The 24,618-nt window shown below is 43.3% G+C and overlaps 1 protein-coding gene across 2 annotated transcripts in view; it reads left to right on the top strand.

The window, feature by feature from the left end:
• eva1aa (eva-1 homolog A, regulator of programmed cell death a) overlaps positions 1-24,618 on the top strand; it is an 85,173-nt gene that overhangs the window by 40,091 nt on the left and 20,464 nt on the right. For both annotated transcript variants that reach the window (XM_086189784.1, XM_086189785.1), the window contains exon 5: positions 1,425-1,568. In XM_086189784.1, the coding sequence (XP_086045910.1) occupies positions 1,425-1,568 (144 nt within the window). The remainder of the gene's footprint in view (positions 1-1,424; positions 1,569-24,618) is intronic.

Raw genomic sequence — 24,618 nt, 5'->3', positions numbered from 1 at the left:
TTTAATGGAATGCGACAACTTCTGGAGTCGATCTGGATCAAATGGTAGATCCTGAAGACTGTCCTAGATCATTAGCAGGAATTAGCTACCAGCAGTGTTTTTCACTTTTGTCCTTTCTCGTTGCTAATGTGCTCAGTTATGCTACAGTAAGTACACCAAGATGACATTTTTCCAGCTCTGTCATAAATCACTAGCCGTTAGCATGCAACCCCATGTTTGTCGGCTTTCTGAACAGGTTCCAAGCAGTAATTCACTTGTAATATGTAATATGTATTCAACTCACTGCTTGGCTGAACAAAGGGCATATAAAATGTACTTTATGAGCTCTTTAAAGTTCATTGTGAAGTGCGGGGGGTGGGGGGTGCAAAGCCGGTCAGTATATCATCTTCTGCAGTCGCATCATAAACGTGTGAGTGGAGGGAAGTCCAAGCAGAGCCTCGTATGTCAGTCCTCACCCCCCAAGAGGAGGAGTGGAGACGAGGGGGTCGAGGCCGTTAGTGATGATGTGTCAGGAGCACATTCAGGACCGTCTGCTTTCATACTCAAACACACATACACATGATGGATCGGGTGTCCTTTACATAATATGAGGCCCCTCTAATAGTTGTGTGTGGGCTCATCATAGGCACTCCATAGGAGGAAGTGTGTGTGAGATGTACCTTTGCTGTGTATGTGTGTGTGTGTGTGTGTGTGTGTGTGTGTGTGTGTGTGTGTGTGTGTGAGTGTATTATCCATTGTTATGGCTGACAGAGGCTCATGTAAGTCTTTGTGTCATCTGTTTGTGCTTATTCGACTTTCAGTGGTTTCATACGTGACAACAGCAGTGATATTCCATCTAACATGCAACAACTGGCTGATAAAAGAACTAAGGATGGAACTGAGCTCTGCCAGATATATATTTCCTCCTCAGATTACTTCATTTGGGCTTTGATAATGCCTTATTGTCTCTTTACAGAATCGTTTCACCTAACAGTTTCCAGATGATGCATTTGAGTAGTTAAGGAAGATCAAGTGAAAAAAGTACACCTTTTCTCCTCACATGCTGTTCAAAGGAAGGAAAAGGTTTTGAAAATATACGGCAGTTACACGGTCTTTTAAGGTTATCGTTGAGTTTTTGCATGAAAAAATGAAAATTAAAGAACAGGAAAACATGATAACAAACCATGGAGAATTCTCCTTTATTCATATGTTTGCTCTTAGTAGCTGAGTTGATGTTCACTGAATAAGATTTAGTTTGGTTGCCAATGATGAAAAAAAAACAGTAAAAACAGTGTTTGAATTCCTTCTCTCATGTACCATTCAAATAGCAGTTCTAATATCAACTCTGTTCCTCCTCCGTGTGTGTGTGTGCGTGTGTGTGTGCGTGTGTGTGTGTGTGTGTGTGTGTGTGTGTGTGTGTGTGTGTGTGTGTGTGTTTCTACCAGACTGCCAGTCATCACTGGCTCTGCAGGTTCTTACCAGTCGCTGTCAGGGAAAGAAGACCTGTCTGGTTCGAGCCTCCTCCAGAGACTTTGGAGACCCCTGTTACTCTGGCACCAGGAAGTACCTCAGCGTCATCTACACTTGTGGTGAGTCCTGACTGACCTTTACAATATCATGGCCACCAGGGGGTGCTGTTTGCTCACTGATGAGTTTGGTCTGTGTTTAACTTTATGAGTACACATTATAGGTGTTTTAAGGGTGATGAGAATTATGCTGGGTGCAAATATCCTCTACCAATATCGTACAAGTGTCACTGGCTCAGTTTTTTGTGGCTCTTCCAGTGCCCAGGTCATTAGAATTAATCATTAACCCTTTAGAGTCTTGCACTATGTTGGCCATTGTTAATAGTGTCTTTTTTCTGTTACATATTTCTTAAGAAATGTTCTTTTCTTCAGCTGCATATCACTTTTATTACCTGAAAACTTGTTCATTTTGACATATTGACATGTATCACTGCGTCATGCCTTTCTTTTAAGCTTTAAAAAGGAAATTTAAGGAGCCCACTAAGGGAATTTAGGATCATTGTTAGACCCTTAATGATCTTCAAAGGAGTTGTTTTTCTGACATTTTTTAATGCCAGTCTAAAGCTAATACACACCCTCAAATATGAGATAAGACAAATGTTTCGTTGTGTCTTTTGTTTTTACTACGCATCCGAGGGAGACTGATGGTCTTCTTTCTTATCTGCTCACACACCCTCGGGCTAACCCTGAAAGGTCAAGGCTGTAATTCATTAACACACACTCTCTTGGAGACACACAAACACATACCTGTATACACACAAAAAACTCACTTTATCCAGACGCCTCCAGCACCCAGAAAGAGACGCTCAAACGCACTAATATCACTTGCATCAGTCCGGACCAGGCCTGCTCCTCACTGAGCTCTCGCAGCTCTTGAGAGGTTTTTTTGTTTGTTTTTTTCCTTCAGATTTTATGCGTCTCCTTGTGTTGAATTGTCCTCTGTGAATCAGTGCGTCCATTATCTCAGCAACTTAGCAGCCACTAGGCCAGCACAGCTGTTCAGCCGCGTTTATTATGGTGTCGTTCAGCTTGAATCTTTGTCTGACCTCCCTTATCTGTCTCTGATAACACATCACACACAGCTTTGTCGCTGAGTCGGTTCGTCAGGGTTTGTAAGGAAGAGGCAAGTATGAGGGAGAGAGGGGAGGATGCAGTGGGAGGGGCGTGAAGGAGGGAGGTGATGGACCTGAGTTCATCAGTATAACTCCCGGAGACATGAAGTCACCACTTGTTGCAGCAAAGTTGTAATTTTAGGGGAGAGGGGGTCTGTTTGGGTTTGATCCAATTTATGTCAGCGCAGGGGGCAGAGGATGTCTGTCAGTCCATGATGTGTGTGTGTGTGTGTGTGTGAGAGAGAGAGAGAGAGAGAGAGAGAGACGACAATGAACAGTGCAGAATTTAATGGATTTATTTATATAAAGTCACAACCAGATGGACCCAAACTTTTTCCCTTCAGGCCAAAACTGAAACTAAATGGTGGTTGTAGGCACATATTGTCTTATTAAAATGTCTGCGTATCACTGTCTCAGGTGCGTCCTCATTTATTTTTTTCTCATTTTTTAATTTTGTTCTATTTAATTTATTAAAAACTGATTCACTGCACAATGTGTCACTCAGCTACCTGATAAGATTATAAGCAAATTATTCATTATGAAAGATTCTGCATATTTAAAGAAAGATTTTTGCCTCACCAAGAAAAGAAAACAGCATAAAAAGTTATGTACAATGTAGCCTTTACAAATAATTTCGATTTTTGTTCTTCAAGCTTGAAAGTATTATTATTTTTATTATTTTTTTAAATTAATTTCCTTCTTAATTACATCCTGTGGGCTAAATATGAAAGCCCCTCCTAGGCTTTGTAGTTGTGTTTCTGCAGTCTGTGTGTGTGTGTGTGTGTGTGTGTGTGTGTGTGTGTGTGTGTGTGTGTGTGTGTGTGTGCGTTCGTGCGTATGCACATCTTTACCACTAGAGGGGTTGTGTAGGTCACCCATCCTGAAGGAGGTGTTACCCCACTTAAAATTTTTACTGTCCCTTTACGACCGACGTGCTATTTCACAGGCTTCTGCTGCTGCTAAAAATAAAATAATTGGAGAACCTGTGTGTTTAGGTGCCCTCTCACACACACACAAACACACACACACACACACACACACACACACACACGCATGAGTATGGGCTTGCTATCGGCTACAGCTATTCCTTGATTTATAAAGCCATCAACCCTCTTAACTCCAGCTTATTCCTCATAGCCCCCAGGGGTGGACTCGCTCCCTAGCAATAACAGAGCAGCAAATGGCCTGGAACCTGCCATCAGTCTCCCAGTAGACCTCTCTCACACACACACACACACACACACACACACACAAACACACACATACACATGTACACACACTCTGCCCCCCCGCCACTTTCAGGCTTCATTTCATTCATTCCCTCTGGAGGAAGTCCCTATGGTTTGTTTTATTGTCAACAAAAAAAAAAAAAGAGCTGTGCAGGAGCAGGATGGCAGCGTGAGAGCATCGTCATACATCTGTAGAAGACCAAGTGTAGAGTATGTCTAAACATTAAACACGCTACTGTCATACAGTGATAGATGAGCCTGCTGGGGCGCTCGCTTGAAAAAGCAAGAGATGCGGCCTTTCAGGGTTAGTGTTCTTGGAACACTATTTGACCTTCAACTTCTAAAGGAACAACAAAAAAAACCACGTCATGTATGAAAAGAGAACTTGTAAACTTGTCTACCCCCCTCCTAAATCATTATTACTGTCTGAAAATACACAAACAATGAATAAAATAAACACATACATTTATGCATTGTTAATGAGTTATTCAGCTGGAGTCTATTTATAGAACGTTCTTATCCAAACCTCCGGGGTCTGTCATGCAGCGCCGGATCCGTGGTCCTTCCTCTGTCTAGTGCCTGAGGACTTTCTGTGGCTGTTCAATAACGCACAGTGGTAACCCTAAACTAGAATTAACAAAATATGATTTATAGGGATTCCTAACTGATCAAATCATACCCAGAAGCAAATGTTTACCTTCACCGGCTCCTCCTTCCTGTGTCAGGCCCCTCTGGCCAGAGCTCTCCTCCCTCGAGGGGAATTATAACCTCAGACTTTATATCAAGTCGAGGAGGCCTCCTTCCTAAACTTCCCCTCCGAGCGCTGCGGTGTAATGGATCGCCCTCAGCGAGCCCGGCAGCCACACAGCTCTCTCTTGGGGGGGAGGTGGGGGATAAAAAGGTTATGGAAAGCCTAATGAACAGGTCTAATTGCTGAGCAGGAAATGGATTAATTGTGGCGCTTGGCTGGTTTAGATGAGATTTGGGGTTGGAGCCGGGGAAGTCAGTGGAACACACAACGCAGGCATTTCCAATCGTCTCATTTCCAACCTCAAAATGGGAATAAAATCCTTCAAGAATGCTAATGAAAGTATAATGAGTCCATTAATATCCGGTTCTCAAGTACAGGCCTGCTGCTACTACTCTGACTGAACCGTTTCCTCTCGGCTTCTCAACCAAATCATCTCACCTTCATGATCCATGAGGCTACTGTATGCAGTAGTAAATTATTCGTAGTATCATTGTATCCACGGTACTGTAGTATCTGTAGTTTTTAATCAATGCTTTTAATCATATCACATGAACCAGGTTTAGCTGGTTAGTACCTTGCCCAAGGTTAAGTTTCTTGATTGTGTTTGTTTGGCTTTTAAGAGGATTGTGCAAAAACTATCAGGAGGAATGTCAGCGAGCTTGTGGGAGGGGCCAAGCAGTGGCCAAGGAAGAACCCACATCTGATTAACAGTGGCTGACGTGTGCACTCACTACGAACAGTCCAAAATTAGGGTTCGGCTTTACAGTAAGTCTCCCGCTATTAAATTCTTAAATGGTAGTGAGTGTGTTATTGCTTTCATTGTAAACACTTCATAAACCATGAATTGACACTTGTAAGGAACTTACAACCTCATTTCCTATCAAAACACCCAACATCTATGCAGGATCACTATTTGGCAAGATGAAGCTGTACGACTGCATTTTGAAGTGGCAAAATCTCAACATCTGACAGCCTATTGAACTCAAATAGATAAAAATGCAGTTCTTAGAATCCCTTCATACTATAAAGTGCTTCCGGTTACTTTCTTCTGCTCCACCATATTGGTTTCAAGAAGCATTTTGACCATTAAATCTTTCAGATTGTAGATTGCATGATTTTATACGCTTTCCAGTATGGCATGTTTCCTGAAAAACTCAACTAAATGTGAAACATTATTAAACAGCATCATCTTTACATGAAGACATTTCAGAATAAAAGGTATATCGTGTGTTGCACAATGCATTTTGGGGCAAGAATATTTAGGAACCATAAAAATGATGTGGATGAACACAGAACACAATATCATGAGCTACAGTGGAAAAGCACACGGTCAATTATGGTTAATTGTGCTTGCATGACAAGGCGTTTATTCTTTCACTCACAAAAAAGGCAATTTTCTTTATATTTCACAGTATTGTTATGTTGTTATGTTTTATGCAGTTGTTGCTTTTTTTAGGTATATTCTTAAAAGTATTCGTAAAAAAAAAAAATTTGTGTAGGTTTTTCTCCTGCATTATTTTTGGATGCCCCTATGATTGGATGGTATTGTCTACACAGTCATTTAGACACACACACACACACACACACACACACACACACACACACACACACACCCCTCCGCTTCCCATACACTCACACATTCATGTTATGGAGCCTGAGGGGAAGGTGTTTATATTGGCTCAGTTGTGTGGAGCTGCAGTCCCACCAGGCACTCGCTGCTACCAGGCCCCAGCGTTCTCCCCTGTAGCTCAGACACACTCCCAAAAACACACGCTGAAACACTGGTGTATTTCCAGTTGTAGTTCCACGCAGCTTTCTGACAGTATTTTGTCTCTAATTTAATCTAATGTAATCTGTAAACTAAACTCCAGTCTGGGGCCTGGAAAGGACTGAGACTGACATGCTCTGCTAACATCCATCAACAGCAACATGAGCGGATCAGTTTCTTTTATCAGTACTGGAATGATTTTAGATTTATTTATTTGGAGGGAAAATGCAAGCCAATGGACAGTTCTAGGACCAGACAAGACGATGTAAACAAACTGGAGGCTAATTTCCATCTTTTGAATCTAAACAGATGTTACTTGAAGCAAACAAAAAGATACAGTAATGCAAAATCACGTCAGGAAGGTTTCCATCATGTTCAGCCTGTAAACATCGTATCAAAGGGTTTTTGAAATGAATAGATGACATCATAATAGGAGCATTACACGTAAGTGGAGACTGGTGCATTCTAGATAAATAGCCTGCATGATAGTGGAGTGTTATACATAGGACACATATGACACTGCACACACCGTGCATAGAGACGGCCCTTTTTCTGACTGTGTCAGTTGCAGTGATGTCACGTGTCTACGCTGCGGTAGAGGAAAAGAGAACTTGATACCAGCGTCAATATCAGTAGAATCTTATTGATTTCGCCCCTAGCAAGAAGCACTTTTTATTAGTTTTCCCAAAATCAGAGGATATACAAGTTGCTGTTGTCTCCCCGTCAAATGTATCCCTGTGGAAACTCTGCTGACCTGGATTTCATGGTGATCAGTGCAGTTTTTGTGCAGTATGACTTGTGATGTCACTGTAAAAAGCATGAAGGAGCTTTCAGGAAACAACATGCTGTGGGTGTACTGACCCACATAGAAGTGTGTTGTTGTGAGGTCAGTCATGTATAGATTTACACACACTTCCTTCAGAAGTAATGCCTCGCACTTGTCTAATCTGGAGTCCCTTTCGGATTAGATTGGTTTAGGCTAACCCTTAAACGCCTCAGCGATGACGTCCGAGGATTCTTGCCGTCTTTTCGTCAGTTTATCGATAGAACCTCTAAAAGTTGGTTCCTCTGACGCAGAGCTGCAGCGTCTGATTCCAGCGAGTGAAGAGACGAGCGTCGAGGCACGAAGCGGCCCCTCTGAATCCTCTCCTGCCTTGTAACACAAACCTGACTCTGCAGAAATAACAGCCGCAGTTGGCACTCTCAGGAACACCGCTGCGAGAAAACACACACCAACACCACGTGACCTCAGCTGACGTGTGTGTGTGTGTGTGTGTGCGTGTGTGTGTCTGTGTGATGTATTGGTGTGTTGCATTAGTAGTGGTTGTTGTGGCTCCGGCAATACCCATAAAAGGCATTGAGTGTGGTGTAACATGTCTGCCAAGCCCTCTTTTCCTTACACACACTCGAAAAACGGCCAAATCGTCTTCTCTGAGCTCCAGTTACGCTCGGTAATATAACTGAAGGGAAACGTAGCTCACAGTGTGGTCTCCAGAATAAAACTGGTTTTGGTGCAAACAGTGTTACCATGGTGATTTGCCGATGCCAGGGGGTGTGGGATTGTGCTTTGCCAGCATGTTAAATCAGCTGATGTGTTGCCCTGTGCTCCGTCTCATTGACTTGTACCAAGCATCTGGTATCTGCTGGACCTTTAGGCCAGACAAGAGACAGGACACACATTCCCTCTCTCTCTCTCTCTCTCTCTCTCTCTCTCTCTCAGTCACACACACACACACACATACAGGCAGACACACAGGCACGAAATCACCCTCCTTCAAACAATTTTCTGTCTTGCATTACAAATCTAGTTTAATGCCATTTTGAGGTTATCCTGAGCCCTCAGGGAAAGACTGTGAGAAGTTTTAATTGGATTAAAATGAATTTTGAACAAAGTGGACTTTAAAAAAGGAAGAGGTGTTATATTTCCTTTTAAGTTGTCACGGTCTGACTTTCATTCAACCTTTCCCCTTTATTCAGCTTCCCCCGTCCCTCCCTACACTCACACGTTTTTTTTGCCAACATTTTTGTTGTCATTCCCTCTTTCTCAGTCACCTTAACAACCTGTATTTCCTATCTCAATTCTTTGCAGCCTAGAAAGAGACTCTAGAAAGAAACACAAATCATATCTATGTTTTCACAGACCCTTTCCACAGTGGTGGTGTATATGTAAGCAAGGGTTTCCTGTAATTCTGCACACCATATTATGTATTCAAGCTGCTAGCAGGCTGCTATTGCCAACGAATCTATCACAATTCCAAGTGAGCTGAAGCTCAGGACGGCTGACTGTGTCTCCATATTGCTGGACAGTGAACAATTATCGTGTTACTGTAATGTAGTGAGCACAAAAAGATCTATTCTCTCTCTCTCTCTCTCTCTCTCTCTCTCTCTCTCTCTCTCTCTCTCTCTCTATGTCTATATATATGTCTATATATATATGTATATATATATATGTATATATGTCTATATATATGTCTATATATATATGTGTATATATATGTATATGTATATATGTGTGTGTATATATATATATATATATATTCTATTTCATTTAAAAGAGTAATGTAAGAGCGTACCTAGAAGAGGTCTCCTAAGGTGAGTCAACATCATCAGATCCAGATTCCAACCCTGACACCCCCCTCACCCCCACCCCAACCCTCCATTGAACTTCTTCTCATCTTAAATTCTATCATCCATCCAAGTTTTAGCTTCATCGTTCCACTTTTTTTTTTTTTTTTGTTTTTTTGGGGGGAGTTATCTTGCTTCCAGGCAGACAGACAGACCCAGACTGGTGATCACATTAGCTCAGCAAAGGTAATCAATATGAAATGAGTAGCTGGGACAGTTGAGGGTGATCACCATAAATCACACTCATGATTGTATATCACAGCTGTATTTCCATCTGATACCACCAACTCTCGCTGTAAATGACAGTTAACATTTGTCAGTCTTCGCATTCATACAGAGATTAGTAAATTATAGATTAATTCAGTGCTTAATTTGCACCTCTAATGTGGTCTCGAGTTTACACATTTACACTTGTAACGACTAATGTTGTTAAATCAGCACAATGAAATTGCTGATTGCGACTGCACCACAAAGTTGGCCCCGGGTGCTCCCTGCCTGTCACAGTTCTACACTGTGACGCGACGCTTTGCATCAACATCCGTGACCGATGCACGTTAGGAGTTTTCTCAGGCCATTTTCATTCGCCCGTGAGTCAGTGATAGTGTTTGAGCAGAGCTGCTCATAGGACCAAACCTTTTAAAAGAATGCACCTTTGGTGAAGATGAAAAGAGTGCCACAGGAAAACAAGAGTGTGTATCACCAACATTGTGATTCCTCTATCTCCAGACTACTTGGTAAACAGGATGATGAAGCAAGGACAGATACAGACTGATAACGTGGAGATAAACTTGACAGGATGGGTGCTAAAGAGCTACTCACAAGGTACGATTGACTCTGTCTCACCCTTTGAGACGTGCGCTGATAAAACAACATAACAGTGTGGGTTTGAAAGGGTTATTCTTGCACAAACAGCGGCTGTTCATACTTGACTCCATGCTACTTTATATTTCCGCTCCCCTGGAAGATAAAGGGGAAATAATTCCACAGATTAGAAGGATGTATTTTTATAAACCACCTGATAGATTAGATTCAATTTAAATTACCTCCAGATCAAAGGATTAAAACCTGGCTGTGGGGATAAGAGCCTCTCTGATGATCATTTTGGGGTCCGTCGCGTTTAAGTCACTAGTCAAAACCACTTATGTCCCCGTGACCGTTCCAGCCCCCAAAGATAGGAAGTGTTTTCCAGAGCGGAGGAATGTTCTGTGTTTGGCTTCAGGCTGTTTGTCTGATTTAGAATTGTAGGATAATAGGAGCAGTTAACGTTCATATACGCTCATACTGTTTGTGCACAAATGCATGTATATACATGTGCAAACATAATTGCACATTATATAATATAGCACAAGCTGAATGAACAAACATCCCCCCCCCTCCTCTGTTTTGCGGGTTTTTGCTTGGCCTGTTTTCCCAAATGAGCAACTGCATCATTGTTGGTCTGGAAACTGCAAAATAAGCAAAAGCTGTGGATGAGAACTCGTCGCCAACTTTGTCAGCTTCGCAACCTCGTAAACTGGGCGCTGTACTGTTTTCGTGTCGCTCCTGTGCTGACGGCGGAAAAAAGCTACTTCACCCAGCACACTCGCTGTGATCTGCCGTTCATGTTTTCATTTGTATGGTGAGTGTGTGGAATCGTAGGGGTGAGGAGGAGGAGGAGGGAGAGGAAGAAGAAGATGGGAGGAGGAGGGGGAGCGCACTAATGCTTTTCAGCCTGTAGCTGGTTTCATTTTTCCTCCTGCGGTGGATGAAGACAGAGGGGGAGAAAGAGAAAAACAGAGAGGGAGGAACGAGTATGTGTGTGTGTGTGTGTGTGTGCGTGCGCGTGTGTGTGTGTGAGGGGGCTGTTTGGGGGGTGAGATTCAAGAGGAGAAATTCCCATGGCACCTTAAACTGGAATTATAGTTCTGCTGACATAATTTTAAATGCTTCTGCAAAATGTGCAGAGAGAAAAGGGTGTTCACCGTGCGCCGTAGATTCCACACAACGCTTGCTACACGTGAAATGTTTGCATTTTGTTCGAAATTTGAAGCTTCAAAACCGCATTTCTGTAAACATAAAGTCAGAGTAAATGTTACTGATGACCCTTTTGATACCTTCACATAAAAGCTCTGAAGGAGAAACAATAGACGCACACGACAGCACAATTCAAAGTCCTGTGTTTCTTTCACTGTGTTTGATTGATTGCTTTCTGTCTGGAAGTGGATCGCTAACAGAGAGGTTCATTCAAAAAGTGTATTTTCCCTTTCGAATATACGCGAATATGTGTCAGTCAGTGCTTTATCCCTCTTCCTCCTGCATCCTGCGACTGACAGCAAACAACAGCAAAATGGTCCAAAAATACCAATTTAGAAACTCTCAAGCACGTTGTCTGGTATGAAACAAGTCCTCTTTATCCATTCGTACGCACGGTGATCCACAAATACTTTGATTTGAGCTAAAAACAAGCTAACTGGAACATGTTGGGCTGTGTGGCGACCAGCTGGCACATTCAACTGAACCAACTCACTCGTGCTGCAGTGGAAGAGTTGTAGTTTTTCTTTTTTTTAATGCACTTTTTTTTAATGAAGTATAATCTTAAGGTTTAATTTAGTAAATTTGATAGCCCACAATGGTGTAAATTACCCAGAGATGTTACAGGGGAAACTACAGTGAATGTGATCAGAAGTAATGGGCTTTCATTTGTCGATGGCCCAGCTTAACCATGCAGCCCGGAGCTGCACGTTTCCAGTCTCAGCTGAATGAAACTCTCAGGTCATTTCCTGGAGCTACACACTGCCGTCTCTCTCCTCCTCACTCTTACAACACCCCCCCTTGTCCTCCTCCTCTTTGCCTTCCCTCCCCTGTCCACCTCTCTTTGACTGCTCACTCACAGTGGAGGTGGACACTACATGCTGCCTCTCTCTCTCTCTCTCTCTCTCTCTCAAACTCACTCACTCTCCCTCCCTCCCTCACCACCTCATTCTCTGTCTCCCGCTTGCTCCCGCTGTCACATTCCTGTTGTCTAAAGCCGGGTTTAACTTTCTCTCTGAGAGGAGGAAGGACGGGGAAAAAAAATCAAAAGAGAAGACGCATTAGAAAAACTCCGGATGAGAAGAAGAAAAGCAAAAGGAACTCACTTTATGCAACAAGAGAGAGTCACCATAAAGGACCATACCTTCTTAAAGGGTCTATTCATCTGTTTTCCTCCCTCCCTCCCTCCTTCCTATCTTTTCCTTTTTTGGGTCTCTTGTTTGGGTCTGACCCACGGTGGACTATTCACGTGAGTGCTTGTTTTTACGGCAAAGCTCTTCTGGTGGGACGGAGAGGAGGAGGAGGAGGAGGAGGAGGAGGAGGAGGAGGAGGAGGGGAGAGTGTTTGACAAGACAGACGCTTGCTCACAAGTACACACTCTGAGGGAAAGTTGCTGCCTGGACCCCAGAGGATTTTCCATTCAGCGATGTGTGTGTAAGTGTCCCCCGGTGTGTCTGAACATGCTTAAATCACTCTGTTGATGTCTCGCTACTTTCCTGCTGTTAGTTGTTCTGAACGCTGAACCGTTTCCCCAGTTTTTAATAGCCTGGTATTTGTCCAGTTGCTGCAATCTTTCTTTGCTGTTAGTGATGTGAGTAAGTAGATTGATTGGTGTGTGTGTGTGCGTGTGTGTGTGTGTGCGTGGTTTCTGCTGTATGTGTGTTAATTGTAGGATTCGGGTAAAACATGAGGAAACAAGTGCTCATCATCTTCATTGGGAGCTAAGAGGGAGATTTGCCAGGTTGACTCACAGGATTAGAATCTGACGGGGAACTGAGGGTTTCACGTGTGGACAGACGAGGTGTGTGAGATCACTCAGATGTACCTGGATGGGTCCCAGTCAGTGCTCTGTGTGTGTGTGTGTGTGTGTGTGTGTGTGTGTGTGTGTGTGTGTGTGTGTGTGTGTAATTACCTCTGCTAAGGAGGTTCATCTTTTGTTGCCATTTGTTTGTTGGTTATGCCAGACCCCAAGTGCAACTTTGTACTTATTTTGTATTATTTTATTTAACATGTTGGGAGTATAACATAGACCTTAATGGAAAATGTTTGACTCATTCCTAATTATTTAGGAAATGGATGCTAATGTGTGCAATGTTTGGGTTGGGTTCAGATTTACATGTCATTTTTTTTTTAACATTCAATCTTTTTTTTTTTAGGAAATATCTCATAGACACATATGGGAAAAAAAAGCCTTATCCCTAATATTTGTGGAACTGTACTTGGACATGTAAGTTTCTCAATACGAGAGATACTGGGCATTTGTCCATGGAGGAAGTCTATGCTATCATGTCCATCGAATCTCCTAATGAGCTGCTCGTAACGCCCTGTTGGCTCCGCTGTAACGAACCGGCACTGAAGGCAGCAGGACTGAGCTCTCTAACAAGATGCCACTGAACCCCTGAACCCCTCACAACTGTTAAATTACTTCTAAAGCTAAAACCCTTTTGCAGCAAATCTAGTCTATTTCATTTAGGTGGACTAAAAATACTGAGGTGGCAGTGGTCAGCACTGCCACCTCACAGCAAGAAGTTTCCAGGTTTGAGTCCTGGCTCCAGCACGGGATCTTTCTGTGTGGAGTCTCCATGTTCTCCCTGTTCCTGCGTGGGTTCTCTCTGGTACTCCAGCTTCCTCCCACAGTCCAAAGACATCAAGAGGAGACGAGGCTGATTGACACTCTAAATTGACTGTAGGTGAGACTGTGAGTGTGAATGGTTGTCTGTCTCTATGTGTTGGCCCTGTGATGGACTGGCGACACGTCCAGGGTGAACCCCGCCTCTCACCCCAAGGCAGCTGGGTTAGGCTCCAGCCCCCCCCCCCTTAACCCTTAACAGATAAGCAGTATAGAAAATGGACGGATGGATGGATGGATGGCCACAAATTCAACTTTAAGTCTTGCTATAAGGGGTTAAGACAATAAACTGAGAGTAAATAAATATGCATGGCAAAATTATTTACTTGAATTGGTCGTCTTCTATAATAAAGAGCTCAACGGTGAGGTTACAAAAGTGCAAACCTGTTCATGTCAAAAAAAGAAAAAAAGGTTTTACTAGCAGTTTCATGGTGGTTTTTCAGAGGGAATTGAATGGTAAATTCTTCTTTACTGGTGGACGGTTGCTCACTCTTTAACTCCATGTGTCATAGAAACAGAGCTGCAGTTGCTCCAACTTCCCTGGCAAATGATCTTGTTTTTATTTTTCCAAAGAAAGCTGCTGGTGTTTGCACAAACACACAGACAAGTAAACAGACTCCGAACAGTGTTACAGTCAGATCCTTGGCTACAAACTCACAGGAAGTTACACTGGCTATGAGATGGTATCCCTGCCCTTAATTTTGCGATACTATAAGAGTGTGTTTTGCATCCACACCTGCGTCTCCCTGTCAGCCAGGTTTCCCCCCGATTGACGCCTGGTTGTTCCTCTAGAACGCTGTGCTGGTCCCTCCCAAACCACAAGGGACTCTTTGTTTGTAATTTATGAATTAGTCTGTGGTTTGGGTTACGAGAGGAGAAGGCAGGCATGAGGCTTGCTGACAGAACAGGAACAGGAATAGGAATAAACCGAGCATACAATCTGATCAGATGGATGTTAACTCAGTTTATCACTCCAGATTAGCTCCCGGCCTATCCTCTGGAGATTCTTAGTGATTGTGATGACTTTAGAAATGATTAATGGGCTTCTTCTCTGGAGTTTTGTCTTACCACCCCCCCCCCCCCCCCCCCCGTCCCTTTACACACACACACACACACACACACACTGCTGGGTCCATGTTTGACAATGCTGCGATAATCTGTGTAAATCTGTGTCCAGCCATCAGATAAAGCTCGGCTGTAAAAACAGGAAGAACAGGAAGGCGGACCTCGTCTGTCTCTTCCCCGTCATTTTCATCGTTTGATAGAGAGCTTCTCTTTCCGTCTTTTTTTTTTTTTTTTTTTTTTTTTCTTGGAGTGTTCTTGTTTGGTTTGTCTAGTCTGAATGGAACCTGGCACACTACTATGCTTTGGTTCTCTCGCAGAACAGCATAACCTTCCCTCATTTCCAATCTTCGCTCTACCGTTGATGGGATTTTTATCCTCTTCTCATGTTCTCCGTTGTGTGTTTTTGAAAACTCAGCATGTATTTGTAACAGCTTCATAGTGGGGTCTTTCCTTGTGTTTTTACTTCTTTCCCTCCAGGAATTCTTTAAAAATATTTAAAATACATATCATTTTGCAGTAGAAGGGGGATGGGTGGTGTGTGTGAGGGGTCTCTTGATAGCCAAAGCAGATGTGTTCCCCTTGACCCCTCACACTCCAAAATAACTTCCTCATATTCTTAATCACCAACATGCAGCTGCTCGCAGGAGGTGATGGGATTCCACCACCAGCTCTCTGTGGTAGCCATACATCCTCATAACATAATCTGTGTGGCACTAAACACCTGATCTTCGACCGTATGTCGCATAATCAGCCATGCCTGTGTCCCCATATCGTTACACCAAATATACTCCCCCCATCCGTGCTGCCAGGGACCCCCAGTCTCAGCTAGCTTCTCTCTACCACCCACACCGCAGTTTTATGTTCATAAACTGATGTTACAGACGCCATTCTCTACACGCTTTTCCTTTCCTCACGGGACAATTTTTTTTATGGTTTACAGAAAGTTCTGTCCTGGAGGAGCGGTGTGTGTTGTCTCTCCTCTGATGTCTGTGTTATCCCCTGGACTGGTCCTGCATTGGAGAACGGGGTTGGGGGGGGGGGGGGGGTATGGAGGGTCTCACAGCTACATGGAGTCATTTATCTCCCAGTAAGATCATGGGGGTAAAATCTAGATCCTGCTGGACTTAAAAGGTCAGCGAGGTGTGAGTGGAGAGAAAAAAAAATGTGCATGTGAGGCCCAGTCATGCACACATGGGAGGGTGCAAAACATGCCCATGGACACACACACACACACACACACACACACACACACACACAAGCACATTCGTGACTGTGCTGATGTGAAGATTCCCTTGTTGGATTAAGCGAATGGTTTGTCTTCACTGTACTGGCAGTATTTCTGACTTCCAGCCTCTGAGATTTAAGAGTCTCTGTGCTTTCTGCAGGACTAAATTGCGGAGGAACAAGAATGAATCCGTACAGAAGCGTGCGCGTGGTTTCTGCTCAGGACTTGACGATGTTGACCACGCTAAGTCTGTTGCGGTTTGCCAGTCTGCAGGTAGAAATCTTAGTGTTTTAGGGGTACTGACTCAAATCGGTAAGGGTCTGAGGAAAAGAGTCTCTCCTAACCTGACTGTATCAAACACATTTCATTTTTTTTCCCCAATTCTCCAATGGAAGCAGTTGGGTAGCGAATACTAGCCAACATCAGTAGCCATTAGCTTATGTAGCCTAGCCTTGGCTCCAGAATGTTACCACCTCAGACTCCACGCGTCTACCCCTCTACCACTCTACCCAAATGCATTTTTTTTCCTATTCTGCCCTTTTTTTGACGCAGACGGTAGCACATGTAAAAAGAAGCTGCTTCATCTCTTGCCTTCAGGTTTTTATTATTCTGTACACTCTTGTTCTCCATGAGAGTTGTGTATGTTCAATTGTTTGAGTGACAAGTCATGTAGTCTGAGGTCCTCAGTTAAATGTACAGTATGATCCTCCAGCTCCTTGCAATAGTAAAGGCAGTCTAATGTGTCTGGAGTTAAATGTTCCTTTTATAAGCAATTAGGAACATTAATTTTTATCCTCATGGAACTTGGCTGGGCTGAAGGCACCCAGGTTGGGCTAAAGGCACCCAGGTTGGGTTAAAGGCACCCAGGTTGGGTTAAACGCACCCCGAGTGTTTTCCTGGAAGCGTGAATTAAACCAGAACATTGCATCGTGAGGAAGACAGAAGAAGACCATTGTTGAAGTGCATAGCAATTACATGTGATCATCTGAATGTGCTGCCAAAGGTGTGTATGTTTGCTCACCTACCTGTCCAGCCAGGTTTTTGTCAACTGGATGTTGGTCATCTTCCAAAAACTATTTCATGAGACAAAGGCCACCAGTGTTTGATAACTCCAGGGATTCGCGGGATCAGACATCACGTATGTTTTTGCCTTATGTGTGTCTTTATGCCACATGTGCTGTGGATTTGGGGTACTAAGTCGTGTCAGTGGGTAAAAGCAGCACTTGGAGAAGCACTGGCATGAAGGAGCATGTGGTGTGTTTTTACAGCCCCCTCTCTTTGCCCTCCCCCCTCCGCTCACCCCACCTCACCCCCATTAAAGTCAATTTGTTCTGAGAAGGACCGCTACGAGCCCAGAAACATGTGTCGAAACTTGATTAAGAGCCTGATGGTAGGAATAGGAGAGATTTGGGGAGACATTTCTTGATCATACAGCTTGAATATATGAACTAATTTGCTTTTTTTGTTTTTGTTTATTTTTAACTGCATATGCAAACATGCTAACAAGCCACAATTGTTTCTGACCTCACTGACATGGGATACGCACAAAGAGAGGTGGTGAGGAGAGACAGACGTCTCCTCTCAGATCAACAAAGTTATGTTTCGGTTCCTTTTTAGATGTCTGGAGTCCTTCGAGAGAAAAAAAACCCCTCCAACACTCCAATAAAGGTTGAGTTGGATTACAGCGTGCAAATTTAATGACCAGTCGAAGTCTCATTGAAGTGAGGTTCTTTTCTTTTCTGTTTTGTTTTTTTTTTTTATCAAAACATGTACTCGGCCAAATCAAGCAGGTTTCAATATGTAGTAAACATGTGTTTCTTTAGTAGTTTTATTGCCGCGGTATTTCAGGTTTTCGAAATTAGCAGACATGCTTAATGATGTCTGCAGATTTTACAGTGAAGGGTTTTTGAATGAAGCATTAAATGATTAGCCGCAGATGTTCGGCAGCATTTCAGCTGGTTGGAGGCAGAACATCTGCCACTGGTGAGCAAGCATTTTAAAACACACAGTTACATAGTGATTCACACCTAAAAAATACAAATGAATAGCTACGAAATTACAGATAGGAAATGAAACAGGTTTTTGAAGCTTTATTACACAAGTGGTACTCATGCATAATCATGGGTTCTATTATATTTAATATCTTATATTCTTATTTGTGTGCCCTTTTCTATCAAAAATATGTTTGGAGATTCTCACTCAGGTAAACACTCGATGGATCACAAGCTCAAACAACCGGCACTGGTTTACTTATCAGTGAGTTCCCTAACGCAAGACAATATTGATGTGTGATTGCTGATTTCAGGTCAAAGGTTATCAGTCATCAGCAGCTGATGGGTCAGTTCTGTGCTCCAGGCAAAGGTCATGAGGTTGTTTTGGAGGAAGTAAACCTAACAGAGGCGTTTGTTCCTGGTGAGGGATGAGTGACATTTGTGCCACTTTGCTCACAAGATTTCTGTCTTTCCTTTCATAAACATTTCAAAGAAGAGCTCGATTTCACTCAAGCGTAGTTTTGTTCTGAAGCTGTTGTTTTTAACCTTGGTGCAAGTTAATATCTGCGATCGGGGAAGGCAAAAAGGACAGGACAAACACAAGGGCTGTCAAATAATCAAAGAGATGTTTAGCTCTGCTAGCAGCAAGAGAGCAATAATGGTCCATCCGTTGGTCAAAAATACCTACTTGCTCAGAAATGCTCCAGACATTCATCTCAGTCTCAGGAACAACTCTCTACGTATTCGCAAGCCCTTAGCCTGCTGTTATCAGCTGGGGCTGAATTTTAGATGATGAGCTTGGTGAGCTGCATTCTGCCACTTGCAAGAGCGTGGCAGTGACCAGAGGTGTTTCAATAAGAGCCGCCGCCTCTTAGTAGCGAGCAGAATGGCAGCTGCTGCAACTGTAGCCAATGTGGAAAGAAGTCTGAGAGTCATCTGACGGTGCTGTTGGCAGAGCAGCTCTCATTTAGATTCCTCTGTTTTGCTCAGATGTGGTGCACATGTGATGAATGTAATATCAACATATTTATGTGTATTCATAAATATGATTTAATAAATTCATGGATCCCAGGAGCTGGCGCCATGGCGTCAGCTAATCCTTACTGAAATAAACTAATGAATAATTTACTGCCACCCTGATCATCTTTTCTCTCTCGCATGTATGTTTAATTTAGCACTTGTATTCCTGATGTTAACGATAAACACGGCATTCGATTGCCGTGTTATTCCCCCTGAAGGCTGGAAATCTATTTCCACCTTCTGCGATGTGTCCTACAGTTTGTCTGAAATAGCCTGCAGGCTGCTAGTGGCAGCCTGTCCCAGTACAGTGGAGTCATGTCGGGCTGTTATTTAAAAATCTCCCAGAGCTCTCCATCACTCTGATCTCTAGCCAGAGCCCACTGATCCAGCCTGCGAGCACCATCACCGCCTCACTCTTCCTTTTCCTTCCAACAGGGGATGAAGAGATGATGGAGGGAGAAAAGAGGGAGAATGTCTCTCTCTCTCTGTCTCTCTCTCTCTCTCTCTGGCCTTCTATGGCATTTGGCTTTTTTTCTTCTTCTTTTTTTCCCAGCAGGCCATCTGTTTCCTGCCTGAAACATGACACCGGTGCCCAGTTGGGTTCTGCTACTCATGAAGTGTGTGTGTGTGTGAGTTGTGGGTTTATGAGTAGCTGCCGTACTAATTCATTTGGTCATTTATGTTAGTACACATAAGCCCATGTGCTCTCATGTGATTTCAGTGTCAGACGAGTGTGTGGGAACCTCTATAACGTGTGTGTCATCGATTCATGTTAAGTGTACTCAGCGGCTGATGTGACGTGATAATGCATTATTTTCTCCGCTGTCCTTAAGAAGGCTGTTCAGTACAGAAGTGTATTACTGGTACTTCGATAGTAATAAATGATGGCATCCAAAAACACACATGCATGTGATGTGAGCAGCAGAATAAAATCTGGAGGCGGAAACGCATCACTGCGAGGAGATCAGCTCCACATGTACTTGGCTGTGGCGTGTTTGACGCCTGCAGCTGCTCAGTACACACTCTCGCTTGTCAAGTTGACCTCAGAGACTCTGGATGCAGGCAGGATGCAGGCAGGATGCAAGAGACAGTAGCTCATGTCTCCTCTGCCTTTGTTGGTGACTTTGAGTACTTGAGCACTGAAACGCACAACGCAAAGACACTGTCGAGGTGGCTTCTTCTTGACGGGACTGCTGCCATGAGTGCTCAAAGACAGGCCCGAGGTTTTGAAAACATCTTCATCCCCGCCTCCAGAGCGTCTAAAGCTTCCCGTCTACCAATATTTGTCTGTGTACATTTATCTTGGGAAGGCACTGTTGCATTGGAATACAAGTCCACCATATCTATAGTATCATTGTAAATCCTCCATCTATAAACTAGGATTTATGTTTTTTCACCTCTGATAGGTGTTGATTAGTTTCACATGCCTAAACTAGCCAATCAAAGGCAGAGTAGGGTCAGGGTGGGTCTTCTGGGGATGTGCCAGGAGGCTTCTAAAGGCCCCTAAATAAGGCCCTCCAGCACCAGACATGTTACCCACTGTGGATAAATATGAATAAACGCCTGAAAAAGCTTGCCCTAGACTCAAGGAAGGGAGCGGAAGGCAGCGTCCCAACTATTGACTCAACCTGCTGGGGGGCTCCTTGTCCTGTCCGACGGTGTTAGCATTCATATCGGCTGTGCTAGTCCAGCCACAGGAGGTGGTAGCGATAGCGGAGGTAGAGGGGTAAAGCTGGATATTGAATGTTTCAGAGGGTACAGGACTTAAAAATGTCAGGGAGCCAGTGTTGTAGACTAATTCAAGACTAAATCTGAGTGTTGAAGCGTGCCATTGTTGATCAGGTACAGCATGATAATCATCACACATGTTCTCGAGTGGATAATTAAGCGTTGATAGAATTGATTCAGTTCTACCAATTTGGTTTCTTCATTCAGTTCGACAAAAAAAGACCAAATAAAACTTTACTGTCATTCAAAAGTTGTCTGTTTTCTGCCCCTCGCTGTTTCCCTCTGTTTTCTATTGTCCAACCCCGTCCAGTGGGGACTTTCCATCCTTTGGCCCACACTGAAAACCTGGATGTCTCTCTCTCTCTCTCTTTCTCTCTCTCTCTCTCTCTCTCACTGCCAGTGTGTTTATTTTTAATCGATGTGCGTAATGACATCCATCAGCTACAGCGAAGCCAGACCTCCAAGTTGTGTTTGTTTAGTGAGACTACTGTGGATCCAGGCATCCGTAGGCCTGGTTATAGCCTAGCCTCTGCCAAACCAGAAAGACTTTGGAATGGTGTACACACACACACACACACACACACACACACACACACACACACACACACACACACACACACACACACACACACACACACACACACACACACACACACACACACACATATATATGTGGGTATATATGTATGTATGTATATAATATGTGGGATTTTTACGCCATTTGTAATCTGGTGAAATTGACTGGATAGACAGCAGATATAAAATGAAAACAAGTCTATGTATCTGGATTATGGATTGAACACTTTTACAGCAAAGATAAAGATTTAGGCAGCAAGACAGGGAAACAGCTGTAAAGACAGATATGTATCACGATCAAATTAAGGACTTAAGAGGGCTTTTAAGGATCCAAACACGGCCTTTAGACGTGTTAGATAACCATATGGTGCTTTTGAAGATGCGACATCTTCTCTTCAATTCATCTAATAAAATGGCTGATTGTGCTAGCGCTCATTAAGTCATGGGTGGTCTTCTGTAGCACCCCCCCCCCCCCATGACTGAACAATAACAGCATATTTCTTCCAAAAGCAGGAAGAGATTTGGTGAAACATCAGTAAGTTATCATTCCTCTTCCTGTGTATTGTAAATCAGCTTTTTTGGTGTAAGGCTGATCTCTGCCAAGGAAAGCCTTCCTCCTCTTCCCCCCCATCACATCCTGTCTTCCTCTGTCTCCGGTCTGAATGTCGGTCCTGGAAAGGTGTTCTGTGTAATGTGTTTGAGTTCAAGTGTCAAGTGTTGACCCGTGTGATAATGTGCGTACGCCTGTGCAGGTCTGTCTTTTGTCAACCACCTGCCCCCCCAACCCCTGTAGCAATGCTATGTGGGGGGAAAAAAAAGACAGAACTGTTGCAGATCATATTGCCTTTGCTAACTCTGTGAGCTCCAGTCGGCTCTCTGACAGAGGGTTCCTACAGCCGTTTAATACCGGAAAGACTTACAGCACAGATGGAATGAAAATAGTGCAGGCCGGGCTGGTGAATTAAGACGCCACATTCTCTCCATTTTCGACATGGCCTTGACTCTCCTAACTGTTGTTATGTACTGGGTTCATACACGTTTTTACTTGTTACATTTCTGGGTTAGTCTTTTTGCACATGAAAGATAAACAGAGGCAACATTTACCTGCTTATTCGTATGAAGCACACTCGTATCTTTAACAAAAATGAACGACAAGGAACGTCTCGGTAGATCCTACGGGAACATCATACGCTCTCATTCATAAAGCAAATTTCCGTGGCATTTCTGACATTTTCAGCCCGTTTTAGCTCCTGTGCGAATCTTGTTAGCTTCAAAAATGGATGCGCTGCTTGCTTTTATAACAAAATATAGCTCATAACAGAATGGTAATCCGAGCAATCAATGCATCATATAGACTGCACATCCATTATATAACAAGGTGAGACCAGATCAAGTGTAGCATCCATGATTTATTGAAGTCATATTCATGGTCTCAATAACCTTTTGTTTTTCATGAATGTAAACACTTCACTCTCACTGGTTATTTGTGTAATCTATTCCTAAAGAACCTCCTAAAACCTGAGTGTTTCCTAAAGTCTCAGCATTCACTTCAACCTTCTATATGATCCAGATACAACAACCCATGTATCACAAAAGGCCTAAAGGTGTTATATGTAACAACTAATCTTTAAGAGCTCTTTCCCTGTTTGGATAAAGGGCAGAAAATCCATCATTGATGCACATGTGGTGCTCAACTCATCATCACATACATCATAAAGTAGGCCTGCTCCCTTCTGATGGACCTCCTTGGTTGTATGACTGGTGCGGCTCTTTTACTTTAACAACTTATTAGCCGACACAGCTTGTTTTTAGCGCGGTCGTCCAATTCTAACACACATCCTCCTTGAACTTGATGCGCTCTGGCTTCACTTGTCTTAATTAAACGCAGGACAAAATAGAAGGGATGTTTTATTTATTACGGGTCTGGATTATTGAGCGTGCGCCAGGAACCAGTAAGTAAGAGAAGAAAGTTGAAAAAGAACAACAAAAAAAGGTCTGTGATTATTCTCCTCCTCTGTTTTTCTTCTCTCTCATCTGTCTTCTTCCTCTCATGATCACAAACAGCTGCAGAGGGAAGCTTGTGATAGCAGCTGCCCGCTACAGTCTATTTCCAGAGTGGGTTCTAATAATAGCTCATAGTGGCGTATTGTCAAAGTTTTACCAAGACGACAGGGGTTCGGCCCATCATAGAACTCGGTATCAAGCCTTAAATATACATGTGATGCTGTCTTTCCATTGATGCTTGGATACCTAGCTAAATCGACTGTTTTGGTACTTTAGATAACGTATTTTGCTTAAAGTATTGAGGTTCTGTTTTATGTTTTATCACCAAAATGGTGCCCTCACACAAGTCAAACCTGAAAATGACCTCAGGGCCGGCTTTCGTCAGCAGACTAATCTAAGGTTGGTAAGGTGTGCGTGCGTGCGTGCGTGTGTGTGTGTGTGTGTGTGTGAAGAGTGATGATAGGCTGACTCAGACCTTAGCATCATTATCTCTGTCCAGGACCGACCGCTAATATGACCTAGCGCTCCCACATATCATAGAAGGAGCCGCGTGAGTACAGCGAAGCCTCACCGATGGGGTCTGTGTTTATGGAATCGGCAAGTATTACTTAAGTCTGAGAGATGCTGCCTGTGGTTCACTCTTCCTGAGGGATCATCTAATTAGCTGACAATGACAGAGCGCAGACACGTGTATGACAGACGAGCGCTACATCATGCAGGTGGTCGGTTGTGACCAAAATGATAAAGCAGGAGTGATGTGTATAAATGAATAGAAACAATCCCAGGCCATATATTCAGACAGAGGCTCTGATGTGGGCTACGTTCTGTGTACTTTAGAACAATGGTTTACAGTCTGATCTAACTGGTTCTGGCGCTTATTAAAAGGTCCGTCTGTTATGGCAAGAGTCTGGACACTACAACTGTAAGGCAACTGTCCTTAGACCCTGGTCTCACGGTTCAACTCACCATTATTCCAGCACAGTTGGCTCTGGTTGTGAGGGGAGGTTTGTTCTTATTCTGCTCAATTAGCAAGTAGAATGAAGTTTTGTAAGTGTAGTGGTAAAAATCCTTTGAATGGGTTCATCCTTTAACACTACTTAATGCATTTTCCTCGTATTTAGCACATGAAGAAGACGTGCACTGTGTTAGACTTCTTTGGATAAGTACCAAGAGCAGTGTGATTCACTTATGCTTAGAATTTATTGTAACCATAGAAACCAACGTTCCTCTGACCTCAGCTCTAAAAAAAAAACCCTCCACACTGATTTTGAAAAAAGAGCTTTTAAATATTCCTCTGCCATTACTTGGAAGACCCTCCAGAAAGATTTAAATCTACCTAAACGAAGTCGGTATGGAGACTTTGTTCCGATACTGAAAGTT

This window comes from Aulostomus chinensis, chromosome 20, assembly GCF_037954235.1.
Source record: "Aulostomus chinensis isolate RoL2024-O1b breed Wild chromosome 20, RoL_Achi_v1.0, whole genome shotgun sequence".
NCBI lineage: Eukaryota > Metazoa > Chordata > Actinopteri > Syngnathiformes > Aulostomidae > Aulostomus > Aulostomus chinensis.
The sequence above is the reverse complement of the archived record's forward strand: the minus strand, read 5'-3'. Positions and strand labels throughout refer to the sequence as shown.